Source organism: Oncorhynchus keta, chromosome 36 (assembly GCF_023373465.1).
Source record: "Oncorhynchus keta strain PuntledgeMale-10-30-2019 chromosome 36, Oket_V2, whole genome shotgun sequence".
NCBI classification, from domain to species: domain Eukaryota; kingdom Metazoa; phylum Chordata; class Actinopteri; order Salmoniformes; family Salmonidae; genus Oncorhynchus; species Oncorhynchus keta.
In genome coordinates this window covers 9,275,264-9,292,164 of record NC_068456.1, presented here as the reverse complement: position 1 = coordinate 9,292,164, position 16,901 = coordinate 9,275,264, and the positions used below count along the sequence as shown (strand labels likewise).

Below are 16,901 nucleotides of genomic sequence, written 5' to 3'. Positions count from 1 at the left end.
ATGGTGTTGAACACTGATTCACTGTAGTGAATTAACAGCATTCAATCAATCAAATGTATTTATAAAGCCCTTATTTACATCAGCCAATGTCACAAAGTGCTATACAGAAACCCAGCCTAAAACCCCAAACGGCAAGCCATGCAGATGAGAAGCACGGTGGCTAGGAAAAACTCCCTAGAAAGGCAGGGACCTAGGAAGAAACCTAGAGAGGAACCAGGCTCTGAGGGGTGGCCAGTCCTCTTCTGGCATTGCCGGGTGGATATTATAGCAGTACATGGTCAAGATGTTCAAATGATTGCTGGATGATTATTTGTAAGTCTAATATTGTGGGCAATGGAGTTGCCAATGACTAGGGTTTTCAATTTGTCAGAGCTAATGGTGGGAGGTTTCGGCAACTCAGACCCCATAATGGGTGGAAGAGAGACCAGAGAAGGCTCGGCCTCTAATTCCGATTCGTTGCTTAAATGGGGAGAACCGGTTAAAAGTTTGTTGGCTGAATGAGCGACAGCGGTTGAGCATTCTGACAGCATTTCCCTCCAGAAGCCATGAGAAAATTGTCAGGCTGCGTGTACTGTGCGAGGGGATTTATACTATCTGTACTTATTGGTGGCACAGACACTGTTTCATCCTTTCCTACACTTAAATTACCATTGCCTAACGATTGCGTCTGAAGCTGGGCTTGCAGCACGGCTATCCTCACCATAAGGCGATCGTTCTCCTGTATATTATGAGTACAGCGACTGCAATTAGAGGGCATAATGTTAATGTTAGTACTTAGCTCCGGCTGGTGGAGGTGCTGTAGAAGCATGTCCAGATAAAGCATGAAAAAAGTAAAATGTAAAATGGTTATTAAAAATGTTAAAGTACAAACCGTAACGTTGGCAGGTAGCAAAGTAATGTTAGCAACAAAGTAGCAACAAACAGCAGCACGGAAACAAGTCTGGAAGTTGTGACCAGAAATTACAACACGAATCAATCACACAGCATTCTCACATAGCTGTTCCTTTTGTCCAGGTGGGAAAGGGCAGTGTGGAGTGCATTAGAGATTGTGTCATCTGTGGATGTGTTGGGGCGGCATGCGAATTGGAGAGAGTCCAGGGTGTCTGGGATGATGGTGTTGGTGTGAGTCATGACCAGCCTTTCAAAACATTTCATGGCTTCAAATGTGAGTGATACTGGGCAATAGTAATTTAGACAGGATACCTTAGTGTTCTTGGGCACTGGGACTATGGTGGTCTGCTTGAAACATGTAGGTATTACAGACTGGGCCAGGGAGAGATTGAAAATGTCAGTGAAGACACTTGCCAGCTGGTTTGCGTATACTGTGAGTATGCGTCCTGGTAGTCCATCTGGACCTGTGGCTTTGTAAATGTTAACCTGTTTAAAGGTCTTACTCACATCAGCTACACATCAGCTACGAAGAGCGTGGTCACACAGAACAGCTGGTGCTCTGACAAGTGGTTCAGTGTTGCTTGCCTCAAAGCGAGCATAGAATGCATTTAGCTCATCTGGTAGGCTCGAGTCACTGGGCAGCTCTCGGCTGGATTTCCCTTTGTAATCCGTGATAGTTTGCAAGCCCTGCCACATCTGATGAGCATCAGAGCCGGTGTAGTAGGAGTCAATCTTACTCCTGTATTGACGCTTTGCCTGGTTGATGATTCATAGCAGGATTTCTTATAAGCGTCCGGGTTAGTGTCCCGCTCCTTTAAACATGCAAAGTCACTCACCCACCATTGCTGCTAAGTCACACACCCACCATTGCTGCTAAGTCACACACCCACCATTGCTGCTAAGTCACACACCCACCATTGCATGTTGCGCAGACAGCTACATTGGTACGTGTTCATTTACAAAGGCATTCTGTGTAAACTCCCTCTCTACCTCTAGCCTGCTCTCCTTCACCACTAGTAGTTACCAGATGCGGTCTACTAGGTGGTTGCTGCTTAAATTCCCCAGGGCTTTTACGAAGTTAGGCAAGACTGCCTTCTCCTATGTGCACCAGAGGCATGGAACAGGAGACAATCTATTGCTTCACCTAGATTTATTAGTGCTCCTCAATGCAAGACTGTGTGTTTCTGTAGACGGGATTGTGTTGTCGTTGTGCTGATTGTATCGTACACATTATTTTTTGTTGTTGTAATGTTGTATTGATTGCTGCTGCCTTCTTGGCCAGGTATCCCTTGCTTCTCAATGGACGTTTCCTGGTTAAATAAATGCATGTGTACAGTCACGTAAGTCCTAAATGTACTCAGACAGACATGCAGATTAGACTTAGATTTTCTTTATTTAAATACAACAAGTCTATCTGTAAACAACATAAGCTCTATACAAAATAGCTGGTTCCATAAAAAATAAGGGGGAAAAACTATGGCTTGCAGAAACACAACCATTTCTTCAAGAGATATATGCACGGTTGCACTTGTACATTCTATTGAAGCAGCAATAAGCTAGAGATGCCCACATAAGGTGTTTGGGTGTGACAAAGTACAGTATCCAGAAGTAGCAGGTCCTCTATTTATGTGAGTATAAGTCATATTTTAAGTCTTGTAGAAAATGTACAAACTTTTCAAATAATAATTAGGTATTTTTCTCTTGAATTATTTCCATTGTAACACACGTGGGCCCACTTTTGCCCCAACTACATCCACTGTGAGCATAGAAATCTGTCCTAAAGGGTTTAAGAGCAGTGAAAATATTCTGCACTTATTCTGAAAAACTGATTTTAGAAATACAACATTTGTTCCAACCAACATCCAATTGCCTTATTCCTGATCCTCAACACAACAGTAACTTTTCCAGAACAGTTCATTTTCACTTTCAGTCCTGAAGACAGAGATACTCACATAATATTGTCCTGGTCCAAATATCAAGATTGCACTGAGTGGGGCATGGACTATTTGAGTATTTCATTGAGAAGAGCGATGTCACAAGTGACAGGGTGTCAGTCAGACAGACATTAAATAGGTCACACAATGATTTCATAACCAGTGAACAATGTTTCATCTTCTCAAAATGAGTTTTTTATTGCCTGATTTATAATCCCCTTTTTGTGTGTCAATTGATTTATTCATAATGTCATTTATGATGAACTTTCTGACTTTTCATTATACCTATGTGCAGTTTGGATTGGCAAAATACAAGTGAAATCCACTCTCTTGTTTACCCATGTTATTAAAATGGAGCTCTCCAAGAGAAGAACCACTCACAAAACGCTCACCTTTGTGTGTGTGTGTGTGTGTGTGTGTGTGTGTGTGTGTGTGTGTGTGTGTGTGTGTGAGAGAGAGAGAGAGAGGGAAAGAAGAAAAAAGAGCCAGGCAGACAGAAAGATAGACAAAGAAGAAGAGGGACAGAATATGGTTATATAATCTCCAGCCTGTGGTCCCATCAATGGTGTTAAGAGTCTCAGTTACCTCTGTAGCAGTTAGAATCCCTGATGAATGTGGTGGAAATTTTGCACTAAATTGGAGTAGAATCCAGGGAGAACTGATTGATGTGGATTTATGTCAAGGAAAAGTAGGCTGGTCAGATATACAAGTCCTAATTGCTGTGGAGCAATGTGACTTTCTATGAGTTTATAAACCAGAGCAGAGATAATATACCATGTTTGTCGTGTGATGGATGACAAGAGTAAGTGATAGGAAATGATTTCTGTTGGTAAGGAGGCTCTTACAGAGATAGGCGACATGTTGCTGCCAGCTCCCTTCTTGTTCAAAACTCATTGTTTGCTCACATTCTCAAAGTGAATACTCAAGTTGTTTACTCTCAGGCTCTTTGGTGTGATATTGCACCTGTTGGTTTGAGTTCATCGTCGGCATTGAGATATTAGGGCCGTTGGAATTGCAAACTCCCCCTGTTGGGAGTTGTTGAAGTTTTAATGAAATTGGTTTTCCTCCAGGGAAGTTGTAGTGAGAATAGGAAGGAATGCTTAGATGACAGGCTCTTGCAATACAATTCTTCCAATACCTCTGAACAACACCATCCTGCATACTAATATAAATGCAAATCTAACATTTTCAAAGTCGATTAAGTCTAGTCAAGCCTTCTCTTCTTCCAATACCCTGATGCCCAAAGTTCTGAAATAACAGTTTTAATCAATCGTATCCTATCAACATTCCACACAGTTAAAGCATTGTGACTACTGGGTTTGGAAAACAGCCAAGTGAAAGCGGGGGTAGATCAGAGAGAGCAGATGGGGCTGTCTGCAGCTAGTGGAAACTATAACACTGAGGACAAAGCAAAGGAACTAAATCTGTGTCAAAAGAACCAGCGTCACTAGTACAATTAGACTGTGAGTCCCTGCAGTCAAGATCTATCACATCAAATAGAGCACTCTGACAATAACACTCATATACATTAATCGTTACCTTGATGAACTTTAATTTTCTGCTCCTACTGTAAAAAGTGCTTCTGGAAGATATAAAACTGCTTTGGTTGAAAATAGAATTCAGATAAAATGAGGTCAAGAACAGATTGGGTTTTTTTCAGAGAGCAAACCCTTTACAATGTTACATTTACAGATTCTGTTAGCGAACACGAAAACCCAGTCCTAGAGCAAACACATCTATGCACAATCTGGGAAAAACAGAGATGGTGCTTGTTAGTGATAACAGGTCGTGTAGCCTGAAGCCGGCTGATATGAAGAGAACACACGATGACCCCATTCCCAATTCCCCACGAAAGAAATTAGTGAAGGCATGATAAAAGCTTTTCAGAGACACCCAAATTCACTCGGGCAGGAACGGAGGCCGAATGCGTCACACAAGCCACCCAAACATGGCGTCGACAGAGTGTCGAGGAGAAGCGGGTGGGCCAGACAACAACATTGAGAGGAGTGCCTACCAAGGCTGTGGTGGTTGTGCCGAGTGCCTTTGTTGAGACAGGAAGAGGCTACCAAGGTTTTGACACCAGCCACAAATGGTTCCACTCCTCTAGTCAGAAGACCCGCAGCGCTCACGAGGCTGAGGCAGACATGCCCTCTCCTTACTGCACTGTGTGATGTCAGCCGAACCACCAGTTTCTCCATGACACACTCTCGCTCTGTGGCTCCGTGTTCCACATTAAAGACCTGCCTACACAGCTGAGCTGACAGACCCATACGGTACTGTACTCTTTCTTGTTCAACCCCTCCCACCCCCTCTCTTGGTTTCTGCGAAAAAATACCTTTCAAAACCACTTTGCATTGGTTTGGCTTTCAGGTGGAATGGTTAATAGGTTTAGAATGGGACCTTGTTTGAGTTGTAAATGGGCTCATTCAAATTCACAAAGTGTTGTGTTTTTATATTTGTCAGGTTTGCCTACGCAAAAGAAAAGGGGAAGCGTGAGCGTTGAAGTGAAAGATTAAAGGGAACAGTGTTCACTGTACTCATACGCTTTGGTTCTTGGTAATGCATTGTTGTTCACTGACTGGCCACAGGGACACTAGAAATAAATGATCGATGAAAGAGAAGAGAAATGTTACCTTCCATCCTCACACTGTGACATTGCCAGAAGTGTGGGATTGAAAATTGCATTAAAACTCAAATCTCTTTTGTGGCATGTCGCCATGTGAGAAGAAGGTTGTACTGTGAGACTGGCTAAATTCTGTATAATCCACAGTAATATGAAGGCCTCTGTCTGGTCTGACACAATCCAGCTGCCCTCCAACGATGACATCCGGTCAGGGACATCTGCCTCGAACACCACTGTCACCATGGCAGCCGTGGAAACAGTCCTTGTCCCCATCGGGTTCCGTTACTTCCTATTTGGAATTGACTATTGAAGAAGGCTGTGCTATATGCAAACCTCAAAACACATAAACCCTCATACTAATGTTCCAAGACGAGGGATAAATCAACAAAATGCGTTAAATAAAGTGTGAGACCAATGATAGAGGTCATGTTTCCGATCGATGCACACTTCCAGGGTGGATGGAGGTCTCTGAAGAGTTGTCAGGGGGAGTAGCGACATCAGGGATCCCTCAGTCGAGAAACTCTGCGGACAGGCTTCGCGTGCAGCGGGCCGAGCGGAACTTGAGCTCATGGTAGCACTGCACGAAGCTGTGGTAGATGAAGGTGATGGGCAGTGCCAGGAGCACGATGCCGCTCACCACGCACAGGCCACCCAGCACTCGCCCAGGCACAGTGATGGGGTACATGTCTCCATAGCCCACAGTGGTCATGGAGATAATAACCCACCAGCAGGCGGCTGGAATGCTGGCGTAGTCCTCATTCGGCGACTCCAGGTCCAGGCCATGCTCCAGCAGCTGGGCTAGAGCACTGAAGATGGCCATAGGCACGCAGATAAACAGCAGCAGCATCACCATTTCCCGGTAGCAGCGACTCAGCGTTAGCCCCAGAGTCTGCAGGCCCAGGAAGTGTCGGGCCAGCTTGATCACCCAGAAGATGCGCATCATGCGCAGAACACGCAGGGTGACGCCCGCCCGCTGAAGCTGGGAGTTCTCCCCTGTCAGCATCGTCATGGAGATGGAGATGTAGTAGGGTGTAATGGCCAGTAGGTCGATGATGTTGAGGGGTTGTTTGACAAACTCACACTTGTCCCGCGACACGATGAAGCGCACAATGCACTCAGCGGTGAACCAGCCGATACACACAGCCTCGATGATCCTGTGGGAGGGAGAACCAGGCAGAGTTACCGCTAGCATGAGAGCTGGAAATTCCACTATAGGTCTACACACTACTGTATATCTACAAGCAATGGACTGCAGACATTACACTCTTACAAAAAAAGTTGCGAGGTAGAATCCATTTTGGTTTCTGGTAGAACCTTTTCACTGAAGGGTTCATAAATGGTTTCTTGAGGGTTAGGGAAGTTGGGTGAAAGTGTTTTGAAACAGAAAAAGGGTTAGCCTACAGCAGTGTTTCCCATCTCCTGTCCTAGCACTGCACGAAGCTGTGGTAGATGTGTTGTAGCCCCAGACAAACTCACCTGATTCAACTCATCGAGGGCTTGATGATTAGTTGACAAGTTAAATCAGGTGTGCTTGTCTGGGGCTTTAACAAAAATGTGTGCTGTTGCGGATACTCGAGGACTGAGTTGGGAAACACTGGTCCACAGGGAAAGCCTTTATTAACCCTTTTTTTCTGGTTGAATCAACATTGTTTCCATGTCATTTCAACCAAAAACAAATCATGTGATGACGTTGAATCAACGTGGAAAACTGATTAGAGTTGCAAAAAGTAATTAACAAAAGGGCATTTCATCTTTTTTTCACCCAACTTTTAACCTAAGTCCAATGACATGGTGCCATTTTCTTTGTTGATTTCACAATGGTTGACAACTCAACCAAATGTAAATCAAAACTAGACAGATTGAATTGACGTCTGTGCCCAGTGGGATATGACTTATGGACACTCTTACATTTTGATGCAATAAATTGATTCTTGGTATTCTAACATTTTCACATCGTAATCCTGGTCATGTTGACATCGTAATCCTGTTGTAATTGACCAACCTGACCACCTGAATTTCTTTATGCCAGAACCTGCAGAAGATATTCTGCGTTTTTAAGTGAGGTTGTAATTTACGGTATTATATTTTTGCTGCCATACTTTACCTTATTAACTAAGCCACATAGTGAGAAACAACACTCAGACTGACGTAATCACATGATAATTTACAATGTTCTCAAGTAAACTCATTTGACAACATATAACAGCAGCAAATGTCAAATCAAAGTAGCATGTACATTTTTGACTTTCATTTGATTCTGAGATCATTCCTGGGCCTGGACATTATAGACAAATGTATTGCAGCTCAGTGTGTACAGAATACTCCAGGCAAGAATATGGTAGAGGCATACTGATAAGGGATTTTAGAGGCTTCTTTTCCACCTTAATTATAGCATGGATTAAAGGCAAGTTAGACTTGGTTGAGACTGAGCACTGAGTATGCCTATTAGGTGTAGAGCGCGTGAGGACAGACTGCCACAAATGACCAGAGTAGAGGTAGGGCTGTAATGAGGGATTGCAGTCAGCTAGTCAAAAGCCAGTTACAGTTTAGTCCATCAAAATATACTGTTGTCAAATGCTGATATACAGTGCCTTGCTTAAGTATTCATTCCCCTTGGTGTTTTTCCTATTTTGTTGCATTAACCTGTAATTTAAATTGATTTTTATTTGGATTTCATGTAATAGACATACACAAAATAGTCCAAATCGCTGAAGTGAAATGAAAAAAATTACTTGTTTAAAAAAAAAAAGTGGTGCGTGCATATGTATTCACCCCTTTGCTTTCAAGCCCCTAAATAAGATCTGGTGCAACCAATTACCTTTATTTAACTAATTATGTGACTTCTAAAGTCCACCTGTGTGCAATCTAAGTGTCACATGATCTGTCACATGATCTCAGTATTTTTACACCTGTTCTGAAAGGCCCCAGAGTCTGCAACACCACCAAGCAAGTGGCACCATGAAGACCAAGGAACTCTCCAAACAGGTCAGGGACAAAGTTGTGGAGAAGTACAGATCAGAGTTGGGTTAAAAAAAAGATCAGGAACTTTGAACATCCCACAGAGCACCATTAAATCCATTATTTAAAAAATGGAAAGAATATGGCACCAGAACAAACCTGCCAAGAGAGGGCCGCCCACCAAAACACACAGACCATACAAGGAGGGCCCAGGGAGGCAACAAGAGAGGCAACAAAGATATCAAAAAGATAACTCTGAAGGAACTGCAAAGCTCCAGAGCGGAGATTGGAGTATCTATCCATAGGACCTCTTTAAGCCGTACACTCCACAGAGCTGGACTTTACGGAAGTGGCCAGAAAAAAAGCCATTGCTTAAAGAAAAATAAGCAATCACGTTTGGTGTTCGCCAAAAGGCATGTGGGAGACTCCCCAAAAATATGGAAGAAGGTACTCTGGTCAGATGAGACTAAAATTGAGCTTTTTGGCCATCAAGGAAAACACTATGTCTGGTGCAAACCCAACTCCTCTCATCATCCCGAGAATACCATCTCCACAGTGAAGCATGGTGGTGGCAGCATCAGCTGTGGGGATGTATTTCATTGGCAGGGACTGGGAAACTGGTCAGAATTCAAGGAATGATGAATGGCGCTAAATCCAGGGAAATTCTTGAGGGAAACTTGTTTCACTCTTCCAGAGATTTGAGACTGGGACGGAGGTTCACCTTCAAGCAGGACAATGACCCTAAGCATACTGCTAAAACAACACTTGAGTGGTTTAAGGGGAAACATTTACAGTGGGGCAAAAAAGTATTTCGTCAGCCACCAATTGTGCAAGTTCTCCCACTTAAAAAGATGAGAGAGGCCTGTAATTTTCATCATAGGTACACTTCAACTATGACAGACAAAATTAGGGAAAAAAAATCCAGAAAATCACATTGTACGATTTTTAATGAATTTGCAAATTTTGGTGGAAGATAAGTATTTGGTCAATAACAAAAGTTTATCTCAATACTTTGTTATATACCCTTTGTTGGCAATGACAGATGTCAAACGTTTTCTGTAAGTCTTCGCAAGGTTTTCACACACTGTTGCTGGCATTTTGGCCCATTGCTCCATGCAGATCTCCTCTAGAGCAGTGATATTTGGGGCTGTTTCGGGGCAACACGGACTTTCAACTCCCTCCAAAGATTTTCTATGGGGTTGAGATCTGGAGACTGGCTAGGCCACTCCAGGACCTTGAAATGCTTCTTACGAAGCCATTCCTTCATTGCCCGTGCGGTGTGTTTGGTATCATTGTCATGCTGAAAGACCCAGCCACGTTTCATCTTCAATGCCCTTGCTGATGGTAGGCTTTGTTACTTTGGTCACAGCTCTCTGCAGGTAATTCACTAGGTCCCCCCGTGTGGTTCTGGGATTTTTGCTCACCGTTCTTGTGATCATTTTGACCCCACGGGGTGAGATCTTGCGTGGAGCCCCAGATCGAGGGAGATTATCAGTGGTCTTGTATGTCTTCCATTTCCTAATAATTGCTCCCACAGTTGTTGTTTTTTCAAACCAAGCTGCTTACCTATTGCAGATTCAGTCTTCCCAGCCTGGTGCAGGTCTACAATTTTGTTTCTGGTGTCCTTTGACAGCTCTTTGGTCTTGGCCATAGTGGAGTTTGGAGTGTTACTGTTTGAGGTTGATTAATACAGGCAACGAGTGGAGGACAGAGGAGCATCTTAAAGAATAAGTTACAGGTCTGTGAGAGCCAGAAATCTTGCTATTTTGTAAGTGACCAAATACTTATTTTCCACCATGGCTGACTAAATACTTTTTTTTACCCCACTGTAAATGTCTTGGAATGGCCTAGTCAAAGCCCAGACCTCAATCCAATTAAGAATCTGTGGTATGACTTACAGATTGCTGTACACCAGCAGAACCCATTCAACTTGAAGGAGCTGGAACAGTTTTGCCTTGAAGAATGGGCAAAGAGCCCAGTGGCTAGATGTGCCAAGCTTATAGAGACATACCCCAACAGAATTGCAGCTGTAATTGCTGCAAAATGTGGCTTTACAAAGTATAGACTTTTTTTGGGGGGGTGAATAGTTATGCACGCTCAAGTTCTGATTTTTTTGTCTTATTTCATAGAATGTTGTTTGTTTCAAATGGCATATATTATTTATTATTATATTAAAACATATTTTGTATCTTGAAAGTGGTAGACATGTTGTGTGAATCAAATGATACAACCCCCCAAAAGTAATTTTAATTTAGTGCATCCTAAGTTGCTTGAGTAGAATGTGAGTACCCTTTACTGTATTACCTTGGGACAACTGGCATTTGTGACATCATGCTCACTTAAAAACATTTGCCCATTGAAAAGGGAAACAAATCAGATACAACCATAACCTCCCACCACCGGCTTAGAACAATACCTACCTGCATTGCCTACAACTACACACACACACACACACACACACACACACACACACACACACACACACACACACACACACACACACACACACACACACACACACACACACACACACACACACACACACACACACACACACAGATAGTGTTGGGTGCCTTTCAGGTACCAATACCTTGAGAGCGGTCCGCGTGGCAGTCATGGATACAAGACAGACACACAGGTTAAAGAGCAGAGTGAGGGCAGACAAGAAAGGGATGACAAACAGCTCTGTAGACAAATGGACAGAAGTATTGGCTGACACAGTTATATGTATTGATACATGGCTAAATTGAATTGATTCATGTTCTGATCTCCTTCAAAACATCAAAAGTAAACATGAGTCTTTAACAAAAAGTAGACATGAAACTGAGTGTATTACACCAAGAAACAGCAATACATAATTATTTGTACCTGTCTCCTTGACAGTCTCCTATGATAAAAGGTAGGCGTACTCTACCTGATATCAGCACATTGGACAGATACTGCAGGCTACCACTACAAATCAGCACTGTAGACAGGTCCTGAATATTATAGTATACCATTAAAAATCAGCACTCTAGACAGGACCTGAGTATTATAGTAGTATACCATTAAAAATCAGCACTCTAGACAGGACCTGAGTATTATAGTAGTCTACCACTAAAAATCACCACTGTAGACAGGTCCTGAGTATTATAGTAGTCTACCACTAAAAATCACCACTGTAGACAGGTCCTGAGTATTATAGTAGTCTACCACTACAAATCACCACTGTAGACAGGACCTGAGTATTATAGTAGTCTACCACTAAAAATCACCACTGTAGACAGGTCCTGAGTATTATAGTAGTCTACCACTAAAAATCACCACTGTAGACAGGACCTGAGTATTAGAGTAGTCTACCACTAAAAATCACCACTGTAGACAGGTCCTGAGTATTATAGTAGTCTACCACTAAAAATCACCACTGTAGACAGGTCCTGAGTATTATAGTAGTCTACCACTAAAAATCACCACTGTAGACAGGTCCTGAGTATTATAGTAGTCTACCACTAAAAATCACCACTGTAGACAGGTCCTGAGTATTATAGTAGTCTACCACTAAAAATCACCACTGTAGACAGGTCCTGAGTATTATAGTAGTCTACCACTAAAAATCACCACTGTAGACAGGTCCTGAGTATTATAGTAGTCTACCACTAAAAATCACCACTGTAGACAGGACCTGAGTATTATAGTAGTCTACCACTAAAAATCACCACTGTAGACAGGTCCTGAGTATTATAGTAGTCTACCACTAAAAATCACCACTGTAGACAGGTCCTGAGTATTATAGTAGTCTACCACTAAAAATCACCACTGTAGACAGGTCCTGAGTATTATAGTAGTCTACCACTAAAAATCACCACTGTAGACAGGTCCTGAGTATTATAGTAGTCTACCACTAAAAATCACCACTGTAGACAGGACCTGAGTATTATAGTAGTCTACCACTAAAAATCACCACTGTAGACAGGTCCTGAGTATTATAGTAGTCTACCACTAAAAATCACCACTGTAGACAGGTCCTGAGTATTATAGTAGTCTACCACTAAAAATCACCACTGTAGACAGGTCCTGAGTATTATAGTAGTCTACCACTAAAAATCACCACTGTAGACAGGACCTGAGTATTATAGTAGTCTACCACTAAAAATCACCACTGTAGACAGGACCTGAGTATTATAGTAGTCTACCACTAAAAATCACCACTGTAGACAGGACCTGAGTATTATAGTAGTCTACCACTAAAAATCACCACTGTAGACAGGACCTGAGTATTATAGTAGTCTACCACTAAAAATCACCACTGTAGACAGGTCCTGAGTATTATAGTAGTCTACCACTAAAAATCACCACTGTAGACAGGTCCTGAGTATTATAGTAGTCTACCACTAAAAATCACCACTGTAGACAGGTCCTGAGTATTATAGTAGTCTACCACTAAAAATCACCACTGTAGACAGGTCCTGAGTATTATAGTAGTCTACCACTAAAAATCACCACTGTAGACAGGACCTGAGTATTATAGTAGTCTACCACTAAAAATCACCACTGTAGACAGGTCCTGAGTATTATAGTAGTCTACCACTAAAAATCACCACTGTAGACAGGTCCTGAGTATTATAGTAGTCTACCACTAAAAATCACCACTGTAGACAGGTCCTGAGTATTATAGTAGTCTACCACTAAAAATCACCACTGTAGACAGGTCCTGAGTATTATAGTAGTCTACCACTAAAAATCACCACTGTAGACATGTAATCAGTATTATAGTAGTCTACCACTAAAAATCACCACTGTAGACAGGTCTGAGTATTATAGTAGTCTAACTAAAAATCACCACTGTAGACAGGTCCTGAGTATTATAGTAGTCTACCACTAAAAATCACCACTGTAGACAGGTCCTAAGTATTATAGTAGTCTACCACTAAAAATCACCACTGTAGACAGGTCCTGAGTATTATAGTAGTCTACCACTAAAAATCACCACTGTAGACAGGTCCTAAGTATTATAGTAGTCTACCACTAAAAATCACCACTGTAGACAGGTCCTGAGTATTATAGTAGTCTACCACTAAAATCAGTGCCATGTCAGATGCCACTATAATCATCAACTTGGACAGTTATCGATACATACGCTCTCATCCAAAAAGGGAGCCGAGACAGTCAAAACTCATTTACATTTACTGCCTTAATCTAAATGTATCACTGTAAACATGTGTTGTCTGTAACAAGAGAGGCAACGCTCCAACTTGTTAAGTTCCTCAGCCTCTCTTGTGTTAAAGACTATGACGACTTAGTGCTGAAAGATTAAGATGCATGACAAAAACGACAATAGTGCAAGGGACAGTGGTGCTTCTGGCAATGAACATTTAGATTGAACACCTTTAAGTGTCCATATAGTATAATATGTCATATTGTAATGACAATTGGCCAACATACAAAATGGAGACTTTGGCACATGAAATGTGTTGTTCAGTTGGTAGGATCAGACCAGAAGCTCCCTTGACATTTAACTTTAATAAACATTCAGCTCCTCCTCTGCCCCCTTCCCCACAGGGATTCTTACAATCTGTTGCCAGGAGACCATGTGGTCGGGGACCAGGGCCGTTTCCAGCATTATGGGGGCAGCCTACACTGTGCCATGGTATGGAGATAAAAGCAGCTTTGTGCCATTGTATGGAGATAAAATGTGCAGTTTTAATGCCCGCCTCATGGCAAGGTGAAATAATAATACATTTAACAAAACATTTTAAAAGAGCCCCCTTCTTGGTGGTGGAGAGAAAATGTGCAGCTCTACACACTTTGCCATGGTATGGAGATAAAATGTAGCAGTTTTAAAAGCTCATTTCCTGTAATTCTACACAGTTTGCCATGACTTATTCCATGTTCATATGATATTCTATCTGAGCTATATGAGAATAAGGTCCAACAAAATCAATGAGTACTCCCTGGTGGTTAGGACCCTGGCTAATCAGTATTTAAAATCTTGCAAGGTTTAGATTCCTAGGTAATTGATGGGCATAAAGCCAGCTATCTACAAAATATAAGCTGACATGGGCTAATTGAGTGACTGTCAGTGAATTACATAACAAGAGGACAGCTGCTGATGCACTACCAAATTCTGAAAAAGGCACAGGATTCTACTATCCTAACCAACAGTAAATTGAGACTGGCTTCTAAAAATAGTAATAATAATAGTATATAATATATACATACACTTTATTTCCTAACATCTGGTTGGAGCCGCCCTAGGTGCCATTTATGTTGCTTAGAAATGGCACTGTCGGGGACTACTAAATAGTAGACCCCGTGGTGTAGTTGAGGGATAACCCACCGTTTGCAGGAAAATGCATTGAAAGTAGGCCTATAGAGAGTGCTACTTGTTTTCACCAAGACAGGCAATAACAGTTTACACACCTATTTTTTTCCAGATTGATGTTGAAATTGGACATCTATCCATGTCCTGAGGACATTGGGAAATGCCTTCAAAACTAGCCATATAGGGGCAACAGTGTGTAATGGCATTGTGGATGGGTGTAAATCCCATGACTCTGGATCAGAAGGTTGCATGTTTGACCCCAACCATGGACACAGGTTTGAAATGTTTGGTGTTAACCCTATCCCAAACCTTAACCCTTAGTTTATCCATTTGGAATGAGTGCCTAAACAAAATGTTTTAACTCTATCCCAAACCTTAACCATTCAGAATGAATGCTAAACTTAAAGCTGCAATATTTATATTTTTGGGAGATCAGATCTGTTCTATGTACGCTATTTCTATGCTTCCCATCCTTAAGTTTTGTTTTTGCATCTTTTACTTTCGGTTTTGTACACCAGCTTCAAACAGCTGAAAATACAATATTTTTGCTAATGGAAAATATATTTTGCAGCGGTTTAGATGGTACAATGATTCTCTAAACTATAATTGCTTGTTTTGTCACAAACTGAAATTAGGCGAACTATTCAAATTTTAGCAACCAGGAAATGGCGGAGCGATTTCTGAATAGTGCATCTTTAAGGTGTGATGTTTAATGTGCTGTAACTTATTTTAATGCTAAAACTTAATGTAATGTTCTAACTCCATTGCCAAACCTTAACCCGCACCTTAACCATTCAGAATGAGTGCCTTCACTTAACCCTTAACTTGGATCCATTCCAGCCATTACAATGAGCCCATCCTCCTATAGCTCATCCCACCAGCCTCCACTGTATTATATGCAGAATACAACAATATACATTCTAAATTAGTGCTGGTAGGCCTATGTCACAGCAGCTGAAATAAAACGTTGTGCAGTCTTGTGGTCCTTACAAGTTACAAGTCCATTGAGAAGTAGAGCATTGATCCTATGTAATGTATCAACATCGCAGGCAATCAAATAACGGAGAAATCTGGAAATATTTAATAAAAGATAGAACATAGATACCCGGATGGATGCTCTAAAGAGTCTGGATTGTACCGGTGTTCCTCCACGCTGTTGTTCTCAGCGGTTTTCCAATCTGGCAAAGTACTCACACAAAGCATCACCATGGACACTAAAACAAATATAACGGACACTGAGGCCAGGATTTGTGCTGCGACTGATGAAGTCGGCTCCTCAAAAGTACTTCTCATTCTCTCCAGCCACTTGGACCCCTCTCTCTCCGTGACCACACGAGTCACCAAATTCTCGCCCTTCAACTCTTCCTCGAGTTTGACTTCCTCCTCGGAGAAATGAATGTACGAGTCGGACATCTTATTGTCCAGTCTCCGCTGGCAGCAAAACTCCAAGTGTGAGCTCTCCAGCCCCCAGTAAATCATTTCGTTATAGAATGATAGCTCGCACATCTGCGGGACGAACCGTAGCTTCCCGTACTTCACGTACAGCATGATGAAACAAAATGCCTCGGAGTGCCTATCGAAGAAAAACTCATTCCGTTCCCGATCGTAGTCGTCACACACTTCCAGTACTTCTTTCTCCGATGCGCATTTGTGCAAACGGCTCACTCTGCTCAGAGGGAAATCCTTTATCACATCCTTAGGGAACGCATATTTTGTGCCACCCACATTAAGGATACAGATGCTCTTCCCAAACTTCATCTTCCAATTGTTGACAGGTGTTTGTAAAGTACTGAAAAAGGCACCTTCTGCGATTTATACAGCGCCAAAAGGCACCCGTTCCTTATACAACCATCATGCTTTATCCCTCTCTAAGTCCAATATAGGAGTCAATACGTCGTCAAAGTGTTTGGCCGCTATTATTAGCTTTCTTTTGTTATTATCCTTCTGAGAGAGATCTGACCGACTGGAGTTTTCGTGAAGACCATGCAACCGAGCGCACTCGCCGTTTGCACCTGACTCCTTGCGCACGTCATGGTGTTCTGAGCGCTTGTAACTCATGTGTCCAAATCAACTAGTCCTCCGTGTGCAGATCCGAGTAGTGTTACACTGGTCTCTCGCTCACACACACACGCGCACACACACACACACACACACACACACACACACACACACACACACACACACACACACACAC

At 42.2% G+C, this 16,901-nt stretch overlaps 1 protein-coding gene across 2 annotated transcripts; it reads right to left on the bottom strand.

Annotated features, from left to right (window-relative positions):
- Positions 1-2,993: 2,993 nt before the first annotated feature.
- LOC118369576 (potassium voltage-gated channel subfamily G member 3-like) lies at positions 2,994-16,852 on the bottom strand. Of its 2 annotated transcripts, none has more exons than XM_035754065.2 (2): positions 15,813-16,852; positions 2,994-6,602 (listed from the first exon to the last, which is right to left on the bottom strand). In XM_035754065.2, exons 1-2 carry the CDS (start codon positions 16,463-16,465, stop codon positions 5,957-5,959), a joined length of 1,299 nt encoding a protein of 432 aa, XP_035609958.1. In that variant the 5' UTR covers positions 16,466-16,852; the 3' UTR covers positions 2,994-5,956. The 2 variants fall into 2 exon arrangements, with proteins under 2 accessions (XP_035609958.1, XP_035609959.1); XM_035754066.2 differs by lacking the exon at positions 15,813-16,852 and adding an exon at positions 6,719-10,480.
- Between the last annotated feature and the right edge of the window lie 49 nt (positions 16,853-16,901).

Excerpts from the sequence above, each read along its gene's own strand:
- LOC118369576 (XM_035754065.2), bottom strand. The coding sequence starts at position 16,465 with ATGAAGTTTGGGAAGAGCATCTGTATCCTTAATGTGGGTGGCACAAAA. Across the intron at positions 6,603-15,812 it reads TCTTTAGAGCATCCATCCGG|GATCATCGAGGCTGTGTGTA; the intron begins GTATCTATGTTC and ends TCCCTCCCACAG.